This window comes from Urocampus carinirostris, chromosome 15 (genome assembly GCF_059441175.1).
Source record: "Urocampus carinirostris isolate Australia breed hairy pipefish chromosome 15, RoL_Ucar_1.0, whole genome shotgun sequence".
NCBI classification, from domain to species: domain Eukaryota; kingdom Metazoa; phylum Chordata; class Actinopteri; order Syngnathiformes; family Syngnathidae; genus Urocampus; species Urocampus carinirostris.
The window spans coordinates 11,728,298-11,740,653 of NC_142363.1; the positions used below are offsets into that span (position 1 = coordinate 11,728,298).

Sequence of the window (12,356 nt, forward strand, 5' to 3'; positions counted from 1 at the left end):
TGTCCATTGGCAGAAGCTGCTGTTTTCTCTCGGGGGCTCCTTCCTCTACTATGCAGACCACTTCAAGCTCTACAGTGGCTTCTGTGCGAACCACATCAAGGTCCAGAAAGTCTTGGAGAGAGGTATGAAATGTTTATTATAACTTGATCAGTTTTCTATGTAAGTAAGATGAGCAATATTACCCAAAATGTTTGGTTTTATTTCACTGCTATGCATTGTTTTAGCCCCGTGCATTTATCATGAGGAATTTGGTGGCCCCTGCTCACCTCAAGCTATTTTTATCTTTGCTCCAAGTTGTCCAAGTTACATGTTTTTGGATCATGTGACCAATTAAAATGGAAACTACCACAGAGTCAGATAGAGGTTAGGAAGACGAGTACATATTTTTTACTTTGCCGGAAGAACAGCACGAATGAAGGCTGCGTGGCGTAAAATGTGGTATAAGCCTTTTATTACTGTTTGACAGCGCACAAATGTGAGAAGTCATCTTTTTGTGTTGGTGTTGATGGTGATGGTTGCCATGGTAATGCATAAAACTGCATTCGTTTGTCATTGTTCCTTGAGCATTTAAAAGAACCTCAGTGACTGGACAATGACTATGATAATGTGGAAAGGAAAACTATAGCTTGTAACTTGCTCTTCTGTTCAGTTTGTATGTATACATTAAGGGTTTTGTGGGTAAAAAGGGTATTCTGGATGTCTTTTTTTATTGTAAAAAAATAAATAAATCAGGGACCTATTTGAGTTTTTATTTTCCTTTTATTGAAATTGCCGCAAAGCCTAATTTTCTTTCCTGCACTGTTAATTTTAAGGTTTAAGTGAAACTTTAGTCATGTTAGTTGTGTCTAATTTCTAATGTATTTACCATGAAAGGTTTCAGAGAGCTATTCGTTTTTTAATTCATTACAAATATTTATTATGCAGTATTAAACATTTCTTATGCCATTTTTTTAAGCTTTTACAGCATATTAATATTGGTTCCAAATATTCATTATTTGCCTCCTCTTAATACTAATAATCTGTATCGGCCCTGAAATACCAGTATCGGACAATCCTTAGTACGTAGTAAATATTGAATGAAGTAGTCAAACCTCCTGTTTTGCCGCTGTTATGAATTATATTCATAATGTTGGAAAAATAAGACAAATTTCTCCTCCTGAAGGGAGTCATTAATGTTTCCAGAAATCACCTCAGATTTTAGTTTTGAATGGGTATGCTTTGTGGAAAATGGCAGCCAAAAGCAAAATGCCGATCGTCTGTGGCAGTGCATGTGGGGCTTTAGGTATTATTAAATGGGTTGCGCCTTAAAAATGTTGACTCCCCATCTGTTAAGATAGCATCCTTGCAAACGTGTTGCATCAGTCACACCTCACGGCACTTCACATTGAAGGTTAGTAGCGGGAAAGAACTTTCCACTGTCATGATCTGTCGCTGCAGAGCTTAAAAGGTAATGCCACTTTAATAAACGGATGAACGCTTAACATTTGTTTAACCTTTAAACTAACCTTCCTAATATTGCCACCTTCTAAATTTTGAGCCTGGACCTGGAGTTATATTTCTATGCATCTTCCCTTGACTGTGAAAGACGAGACATTTTACAATGATTTATGCTGCTGATCACGTTGGCCAGATCTATAAGAGGCCGAGCTTTTCTGCCACCAAGGTTGGAGGAGGGCGACGGGTTGTTCGCTGCCATTATCAGAATTGCATGGCGCATTTCCCAACATAAGCGGCAGAGCATTTAATAGGATTAAATACTCAGACATGTCTAATAGGCCAGCATTACGAAGGGGAAAATCACGTACCGTTTATTCTGTGCAAGTAATGGAAAGAATATTTGAAAAAGAAATTAAAGTAAAATTGAAATATCATTTAACAGCCAGAATACATCCAGTGCTTCTCAATTACTTTCGGTGCCCCCCTTACGTTTGGGAGAAAACGTTTGTTTGTCTCTTCACCCCTTCTATCTTTGCCTGTCTCCTCATCTGTGTTAAATGGTCCACTCTACTTAGTGTCAACACCTCATTCTCAATGCTCTTATTATGTGCTATATTCTTTATGGAAGCTAGACGCAAACACCCTGCCAAGAGAGCGCCACTGCTCCCCTAGTGTACTGGAGCTGCAATTGCACTTGAGAAAGTTAAAAGAAGTTAAAAAAAAAAGTTTCCCGTTTTCAAACGCCCCCGAGGCCCCCCTTGACAAAGGCTCGCGCCCACAATGACCGAGTTAATCCAAGGACACCGGGAAGTCTGTCAAGTTGATGCAAATAAAACGATGGTTATCTGTGCCATCTCTGCCACCTCCCGACATAATGCCACAGGCTCGCTTTCCTGTTTGGTGGTGGCCTCGATAATTGCCTGCCAATTAGTCTGGGAGGTGTCAACTCAGTTCCCATCTGCAGCTGGCAGTGCTATAATGAATACATTAATGGCCACCCACCATGCCAGCATGTTGCTCAAGGAAAAGATTTGTCCTCTATTATCAAGTATTAGTCGCCTCTCTTCTGTTAGCGTGGGTTTTCTCATTCTTTTTGCTGCAGCATGATCTATTTAGGACAGCTTTTCAGTTTTAGAGCGTAAAAACAAATCCAGCGGCCACAGCAGGTTAAGGAGATGCTTGCTTTACCCCTTGCTGGGGTACGGTTATTGGTATTCTCTTTAGAGCTTAGCAACACCTGGTTTTGTCTAATACATTTTTCTACAAAAAACAAATGAAGCCCATCACAAGTGTTAAATAAAGAGTAACAGAACCATCAAGCTAAACAGTAATCTTGGCTGTAGCAGCACAAAGGAATACATGCTGCACTTCCTAGCTGGCATGACTTAACATCCCAGCGTGGTGCAGAAACGAGTAATCCTTCACGTGAGGACTACTTGTCAAAACCATCTTCATCACAAAATGTGCACAAGGAGCCTTAGCAAGCCGGACAGAGCTAGTGGAACACAGTAGGCCAGCGATAATTACTGAGCTAACATAACATCGGAAACACAATTGGCATTTTACTGGCTCACAAAGTGTTCTAGCAGTTACCCCGAGTTACAATTGTTATCAAAAGTTTACATACACTTTTGAAGAACATGTCATGGGTCTCTTGAGTTTCCAGTTATTTTTACAACTCTGATTTTTTTCTGACAGTGATTGGAACAGATAGTTTTTTTGATGCTTTTATGACTTTATTAGTGATCAAATCTGCTGGGTCAAAAATATACATACAGCAACACGAATTAGCAATTTTGGTGACTTAGAAAGTTGTATCAGTGAAATGAGCTTCATAACATGGCCTCTTAACTTATTGTAAGTGATTATGAATGACTCCAGCTGGTGACTTCTCTGAGGCCACTCAAATAGGGCTCATTGGATGCAAACACCCACAAACGCTACTATGAGAAAGTCAAAGGAGCTCAGCATGGATCTGAAAAAGCGAATCATTGACTTGAACAAGTTGGGAAAGTCACTTGGAACCATGACATTATTTTCTTAACAAGTGTATGTAAGCTCTTGACCACAAATGTATGAACAGCACAATGGCAGCTATAGTGTGCTTTGAATATACTACATCAAATCCTGATGTGTTCTGTTACTTGTGTTGTAATATTGAAATGTGTCACTGCGCATAAAGTAATAATTGTTTGCGTTTTTCAGTTACAATAATCCCTCGGTTATTGCGGTTAATGGGGACCAAAAGCACCCGCGAAAAGTGAAAATCCGCGAAGTAGCGACGCCCCTTCAAAAATGCTCAAAAATTATTATTATTATTTTTAATTATTATTATTTTATTTTATTATTATTGTTTTTTTAGACCCACGAAGTTCTGAACCTGCGAAAAGTGAAAATCCGCGAAGTAGCGACGCCCCTTCAAAAATGCTTAAAAAATATATATATATATATTTTTTAAATTATTTTATTATTATTATTTTTAGACCCGCGAAGCTCTGAACCCGCGAACGTGGAACCGCGAAGTAGCGCGGTCCCACTGTACAGTAATCCCTCGGTTATCGCGGTTAGTGGGGACCAAAACCACCCGCGAAAAGTGAAAATCCGCGAAGTAGCAACGCCTCTACAAAAATGCTTTTTAATTTTTTTTTTAAAATTATTTTATTATTATTATTTTTTTTTTAGACCCGCGAAGCTCTGAACCCGCGAACGTGGAACCGCGAAGTAGCGAGGTCCCACTGTACAGTAATCTCTCGGTTATCGCGGTTAATGGGGACCAAAACCACCCGCGAAAAGTGAAAATCCGCGAAGTAGCGACGCCCCTACAAAAATGCTTTTTAAAAATATATTTTTTTAAAATTATTGTATTATTATTTTTTAGACCCGCGAAGTTCTGAACCCGCGAACGTGGAACCGCGAAGTAGTGAGGTCCCACTGTATATCCTTTTCATTGATTTAATCAACACATCAATATTTTCAAGTTAATCATTTAGTTGTAATGAATGCACCTTATTATTCATATATTTTTGAATTTAGTTATTTATTGTGTAGCGACTAGATGAATGGATACAATATCTCAATTGTTCTAAGTGGTGTTCTGATTTACTTCTGGGAGAAAGGTCTGCAGGACTGGTGTGAAGCTAGGATTTTCCCACAGAATTATTGTTTTGTTTTTGTCATAGCCTGCTGTGTTCTGCCCCACCGTTATATAAATGGTTGCCATTTTGAAAGTTCACTTATGAACCCATTACAGCCTTGTTCTTTACTTGTAGCTCAGAATATTCTGTTTTGTTCTTTTCTTTGGTTTGTTTTAATGTAGTAAAAATCCTCAACGGGACTGCTCAACTGCATAACCCAGATGTTTAATGAACACGGAGAAAGAAGTCATCTTTCTTCACTTGACTTTTTTTTCATCTTTTTTTTAGTAAAACAACCTTAAAATATATTTTTAATCTTTTTGTTTCATCATAAAGTAAGAGTTGTAGTAAAAACAAAAAAAAATAGTTACTTTAATATGTTAAACTATTTTCAGCCCTTAAAATAATCACATGTACCGGTAATATGATCAAAATCAATAATAAAATTTATTTGCTCGTCTAAAGTATTGTTTTTCTTGTTTTATGCAAAGTAACAAACTAAATAATTATTGCAAGCAAAATTATCATTCAATGTAGTAAGAAGATCTAATCAGACTGTGTGCAGTGCATCGGGTTTGTATTTTGTTTTCATATTTAAATCACACATTTAAAAATGTACCGATATATGTGAGACATATTTTCATGACTATAAGGGGCGCCTAAGAACCCCAATTTTTTTCTGAAGTAAAACTAGAAATGCATAATAACGACTAAATGTGTCATTAACAATTTATACAGCAATCTAGTCATTTTTGTTGTGAAATCAGATATTTTAATATTTATGTTCTATGAAAAAAGTTTATTTTCTAATGCAAACCTCGGTCTCCGTTGTTTTATTTTAATGTTGTTCGGTGAGCCGTATACAGTATATGAAAAAATCTTAATACAATAATGTTTTGCCCATACTAATGAAACATTGCTGTAAGGCGTTGTATTTATCATTGTGATAGCTTTTCTTACCATGGTAAGCTCTGCTATTAAACTCAATTTGAAACAAGTTAGTCTAAGATAAACTAAGATTGTGATGCCACCTTTATAAAGTAAACATGCCCTGCAAATTTCAAATGCTTGGGCTAGTGCCATTGTGCATAGAGAAACAGTAATTGTTAGGAAGGACCCGCTTAAAACCAACTGCACTACATTTGGATATATAAGCAACTTCACTATTTCTATAATTGGTTACAGTTTGTGGATATATTCTCACATGCGTATTTATTTCAAAGGTTTTTTAGTGTGTGCATGTGACACAAATAGTCCTGGATTTGTGATAAATGTCTTCTGTTTTTAATATTTGACATTATGCATTATTTATTATTGTCACTATTTGCCAATAGTGTAACTGCTATTTGAGTTCCACACTGTTTAGAATCTGCTTTTTCTAACCTAGGAGATATACTAAAAAGAAAAGCCTGAGGGGGCAGGGCTTTTAGAACAGATTTGGAATTTGGTATTGGAAGGGATTATTGTACATTCCTCTCCTGTTCTCCTCGAGAATTCAAAATACATTGATTTGTTCCCCCCTTATTATGCGTGTCTAATAACCATAAATGTATCAATTTGTTTTCAAGCCAAGACCGATCGAGCCTTCAAGGAATTTTTGGACGCCAAGAACCCCACCAAGCAGCACTCATCCACCCTAGAGTCGTATCTGATCAAACCCGTGCAGAGAGTCCTCAAGTACCCCCTGCTGCTCAGGGAGCTGGTCTCCCTTACTGACGCCAACAGCGAGGAGCACTACCACCTCACAGGTAGCCTCACGGACGGCTATTTATTATTGAGGCCAAAGTTGACTGCTTTTGTTGTCGCCCACGCAGAGGCGCTGAGGGCCATGGAGAAGGTGGCCAGCCACATCAACGAGATGCAGAAAATCTACGAGGATTACGGAGCAGTCTTTGATCAACTTGTGACTGAGCAGGCCTGCCACGATAGGGAGGTACGGGCATACTTTGAGTCAAATCTTATTAGCTGCTCTGGCAGGAGTGACAATTCCCCTTTAGAAAAATTAAAAGTCAAATCCGATATTCCCACAAACACGCATTGCAAAACTACTGTGCTGTTTATGCCGTCATGTGTTCTTTTGCCATTGGGCAATGAATATATTAACATGGATTGATGGAATATTTAGTGAGAATCCTCTTCAGTATTCAAAGTGAATATGATGCATAATGCAGTAAAACATGCAAGCATAAACATCACATACAGATCGTCATGTGTGACTTGTGTACAATATTTTAGCGTGTTGTTCAAAGAGAATATGATTGAAAATGGATATCGTAATGTGCGCATACAAATATTGGTTCTAGAGGGGGGTGTTTAAAGGTAAACATGCAAGTTCATTTTTAGCACCGTGACAAAAAGCCAGCTGTTCCCGCTTACAAGCCAGTGGGGCTTATAAACAAATTGCTTTTCGCGAGGTTGCCACGTGCCACGCAAATGTTTTAACGGTCTTGGGCGCTGACTCTTTTTCACCGCTCGTGCCCTGCAATCCTAATGGAAGCAGGCAACCGACTGCTGTGAACACTTACTGCGGATGAAAGGGACCTCGCTAGTGACCTAGCATATGTGTTTGATTTTAACGGGTTGCATATAGCAAATTATGCCCGAAAACTAGCTCATGTTGATAAGTCACTGCTCCTATTGCCCATCTGGGGGCAATAGCGAGAGAAGTGATTAATCGGCGCCCACTTACTCTTGGCATTTGAATGGTAAATGTGAAAATTCCCAAGGTTACTTCATTTTCCTCTTGCCGAGGTTTTTGAGTTTTTCCTTGACCTCATGTAGGTTTTAGATCAGGGGATGGTGTAATAATAGTCTGTGGTTTGCAATAGACTGTGGTCTGTGCAGCCCTTAGAGACTCCTTGTGATTAAGGGCTATACAAATAAACATGACTCGACTTGCAGAACATTTACATTTACTTGACTACTAATAATATTCATAATATTAGAAAATTCTGCAATTTTTAAAAAGAAAATCCAAAAACTGTTAAATCAGAAAGATCTTTACCATTGAAAAAGTATAACCATTTGATTTATGATGACCATGATGACAGGTAAAGCTCCCCTCCCTTAAATGCACATCTTTTTTTTGATCATATGGAACACTATTCTTTTACACAAACAAGGATTTTCAGGCCAATTAGCAAACAATTACAACATGATCCCAAAAATATTTGGGAAACAATATAATTTACAGGATTTTTGAAAATAAATGTATTATTGTCTTTTATAATACTGTTTTTTAATTGACAGGCTACATGGCGTTAAAAATTAGCTGAGGGCTGTTCCAATACATAATCTCGATCCGATACTTCAGCATTACATGAGGAATAAAGAGAATGCTGGTCTATCAAAGTTTTTAAATATCATTGCTGCTATTTAGAAAAATGTATCTCCACTTTTTGGGTATTATTAATCTGGACGTTCCATTCGTGCAAGAAATAAATGGGGGAAAATTGAAGGTCTTTTGAGAACAGCTGCAGACATGCATTTATGAATAAACATGCAGACATCTACATGTGCATGTTACATTTATTTTTTTCTGTGAATAGACTGATATCTGGTTTTGAAACCTCATAATTATAGGAAAATACACTATGTTCCTTTATATGCATTGAATTGGATATGCATGTGAAGGACTTAGTGCTGTCGCAGCAGAGTGTGTGCCAAATGACCTATTTACAGCACCTGGTATTTCCAGTTGGTCTTCCATCCAAGTACTAACCAGCCTCGACCCTGCTTATCGGGTGTTTTAGGTTGGTATGGTCATAACAACATGTAGTCACTTTCCAACTGCAATCATTTGCTGGGTAGATTAACAGTTTTGATTAAAGCACTTTTAAAACCTTTGAACTGAGATCAGTGATTATTTTGTATTTTAACAATAAGTAAGGTTGGCAAAAATCCAAATGGAAAACAAATTCAGAACAATATGGTTTCCTCACTAATAAATGTATAGTTTATTAGACACTCAAAATAAGGAGAGAACGCATCAATGTATTTTGAACTGTCAAGGAGAACAGGAGAGGACTGATCTCAAATCCTCAAGGTGCAAAATTCCAGTCTAATCTCTTCATTTCATGTATTTGTTTTATACAGTTGCATTCCTTGTCAACACATGTGCTGTAAATATAACTTAAATTATAACAAAATGCCTTTAAAAAATGTGGGACAAAGAAAACAAAGTCTTCTTTTTAATTGAATCTCCAAGGTTACAAAAAGGAGATCTGCCTTAAAGTGTTTGGTAGTCACAGAACAGCAACATTATTTGCCAATAGCGACAATGATGTGAATACGCACCTATTATATAGCTTTAATCTATTGTTGATTTACGTTTTTATCTTTGAATGCATTATCTTTTTCATTTGTTTTTCTTGCGCTGAAAGTAAAACGCCTTTATTTTCCTTCTACTGTTGTACAAGGACAATAAAGGCAATTCATTCATTCATCTAAACATGAATCTTCTTTGCGGGTGTCCCATATTAAAAACAGAAACAAGACGAATAAACTTACCACTTGCTAGCAACAAAAGTATATATCTTCAAATTTGCTTATACACAAGATAAAAAAAGTAAGTTTTGGAGTTTTCCTCCCCTAGGTCACCGAAATCTCGATGGGCGAGTTTCTTTTGCATTCTACGGCAATCTGGCTCAATCCGCATCCATCGCTGGGCCGCATGAGGAAAGACCCTGAGATTACCGTGTTCGGTAAGTCGTCGGTCCCTGCTGTTGCATTGTGGGTGAAATAAAATGCTCACCAGGGGCCAATGTCCTGTTTTGATCTGCAAAATGCTTGACGGCTGTTTCGAAAATGGGAGTCTGTGGTGAAATCGCAGTATTTCCGCAAAAATCTTCCTGACTTGAAGTCAGCTTATAAAAATGCCTCTGCGGCTTCCCCCCAGGAGACGTTCACACTTACAAGTAATGACGCTCAGTGTTTTTCCTTTCTCGCCAGTTTTCAAGAGAGCCGTCATATTGGTCTACAGGGAAAATAACAAGATGAAGAAGAGGATGGTGAGGGGCCCGCTTGCGCATATGTGATGAGTGCAATGTCTGGGTACAATTAACGTCAGCGGTTTTTATTCGTGGCCATAGACCAACTCTCGTTCCTCACTTTCTCACGGTGAGCCGGACCCGTTCAAGTTCCGTTGGCTCATCCCTCTGTCCGCGCTCCAGGTCAGGCTGGGAAACACAGCAGGTAAGGCTCACTTTGTTTGAAATTTCCTCTGTCATTTCCCTGTTGTAGAAAATATCAACATTTTTAAGACCAAGTGTGTAAAAGTACTGTGTCTTCCGGACTATACACGGCGCACCTAAAAACCCAAATAGACCAGAAATTTGAAACTGCACCTTATAACCCAGTGCGCCTTATATACAGACTATGGTGGAGATTGGAAATCTGAAAGTAACCAAGGTATGCAATACTACATGAGGTTTTACGGTATACAACCTTATTTTTGCTATGATTGATCAATCGATAAAGACCGCTGACCAGAATCGCACATCATTTTATGCAACGGGATTTGAACCCGGGTCGAGGTGGTGAGAGTACCAACACTTTAGAACTACACCAATAGTGGTACAGATTACATACATAAAGGCTTTAGAGCTGATCTCATTTTCACACTATTTTTACTTATTTTGCATAGTGAATTTTATTCTGCATTCTGATAGGCTAAACAGTATTTCCACTTTTTAGTCAACATATGTTAGACACATATTGACTGATCAATCACTGCAGTAATACAGTACATACCGTCAAGTGTAAAAAGAGCCCAATGGTTATACCTGAATAAACAGGGCAGCTCTGTAGTCTCAATTTTATGCACCCAATAGTCCATTGCCCAATATGTTTGAAAAATATCTGACGAAGGACAATTCTTTTGGGGCTGCTCCTTATAGTGTGGAAAGTACATTTATTTGTGTTGTACTTTCTATTAGGACCAGGCACAGAAGGCAGCTGTATCTGGGAGCTCATCCACTGCAGGTCTGAAGTGGAAGGAAGACCCCAGACCGTCTTTCAGCTGTGCAGCAGGTCAGACATTTTGCAGCTGTTACACAATTGTTGGCCGGAATTGCCTCTAAATTATTGTGATCCCGTTTTTAGAGACAGTGTGTAATATTTGACCACTAGATGTCGCTGTATTGTGTAGTGTAGTGGTTTCCAAAGTGGGCAGTACTGTCCCCCTGGGGGCGGTGAAAAGGTCTGGGGGCGTGGTGAGGAAGAAGAAGGCGGTAGGGGAGGTGGCAGTTCGAAGTCAGAAGTTGGAACGTAATGCGATTGTGAAACTGCAAAGCTCTACGTTTTTTTTCAAGGTTTTCTAGTGACTGGTGGAGTATTGGCCAACCACAATTGTTACTGTTCGAGTTTTAAAAGCACCAACCAATAAGAGGCAAGTTTTAATAATAGCACAAGCCAATAAACGTGATTCAAAGTTTGCAAGCACCACACTATGCCACACCCACCGTGTGAGCTCATTGAGTGTCATGGCAGACTCCGTAAACATAGTCCCAGAGTCAACGAACGTGAAAGAAACGAAGCTTGCACCAAAGAAGGCTTGTTTGGACCTATTTTGGTTTTGACGAAGCGGACGTGGAACAGAAGAAAACGCCTGTTGCAAAATTTACTTTGCGTAGTCGCTAGTAATACACTGGGGAGCCAAGGGGGGTGCCGGCCTGCAAAAGTTTGTGAACCATTGGTGTAGACTGGAGCAACGGAAAACGAGTGCTAAAAAGGCCAAGAGAAAATACAAAATACAGAGACTCAAAGTGACAATCATGTCAGCTCTGAGGTGAGGCTCATGTTATGTAAATGTAAATTTTCGAGCTACCAGTATAATAGTCCCTCGTTTTTCCTATGGGGTTCGCGGTTTTAAAGTAACCAATGATACACAAAAGTTACGGTTTTACCCTAAACGTATTTATTGCAAAATTATACTCAACAATACAATTTCCCGACAAATACCGTACTCGTAAACTACTATCTTAGGGACGTAGCAAAACAAAATGCAGAACACGAGGGATAACACTATTTTAAGAAAATGCACGTTTATATGATAGTTCATGTATTTTTTGCAAAAGTTTTATTAATGAACATTTGTTTTTTAACCAGCAGGAGTTACAAAATAATACACTGTCCCTTTAAATGAGTGACGTGCTATTAAAACCTCAACTTGAAACTTCGAACGTGAGAGGATACACAAGACTAATTGCCATCTGGATAAAATGAGCAAAAATGATCTGTGCAGACCAAAATATTTCATTACTATGTTTTAACTTTATTTTAAGTAAAACAAGAAAATAATCATTTGAATCAGCAAACATATGTGCAAGATTTTTAATTTAAGGTCCCTGGTTTGAGACCGGGTGGAAATGTTTGTTGGCCTGGAGAGGAATGGGCGCCACCAGGCTGTACTTGCACAAGCCACACCCCAGAAAATGGTACCCCTAATGGTTAAGGGAAGCATCATAAGCAGTTAATTAGTATACAAAAGATTTAACCTGTTGCCACCTACTGATATGAGTGAATATTACAGTTACTCAACTAATTATTAGGAGAAGGCAAGACTAATGGTATGCTTTTTTTTTTTGCAAGGATAAAATTGGGCAATTTTCTGCAGCTTACTATAGACAAGGTCTCATGGCACACTGTTGGTCTTGTGGATGAAAATGATTTGTCCTAAAAAAAAATAGTTATAACAAAAAATTGAATTTATCGGTTTCTGCGGACAGTTTCTCTCGTGACTTATTTCCCATTGCCGCATTTGTAAAATTGAATCTTCCCATCAAG

General features: G+C 38.4%; 1 protein-coding gene across 3 annotated transcripts in view; it reads left to right on the forward strand.

Moving 5' to 3' along the window:
- Positions 1–12,356, forward strand: part of tiam2a (TIAM Rac1 associated GEF 2a) — a 144,280-nt gene that overhangs the window by 126,596 nt on the left and 5,328 nt on the right. For all 3 annotated transcript variants that reach the window (XM_088353998.1, XM_088353997.1, XM_088353999.1), the window contains exons 19-25: positions 14–122; positions 6,140–6,319; positions 6,386–6,504; positions 9,166–9,274; positions 9,522–9,580; positions 9,662–9,764; positions 10,508–10,601. In XM_088353998.1, coding sequence (XP_088210124.1) covers positions 14–122; positions 6,140–6,319; positions 6,386–6,504; positions 9,166–9,274; positions 9,522–9,580; positions 9,662–9,764; positions 10,508–10,601 — 773 coding nt within the window. The remainder of the gene's footprint in view (positions 1–13; positions 123–6,139; positions 6,320–6,385; positions 6,505–9,165; positions 9,275–9,521; positions 9,581–9,661; positions 9,765–10,507; positions 10,602–12,356) is intronic.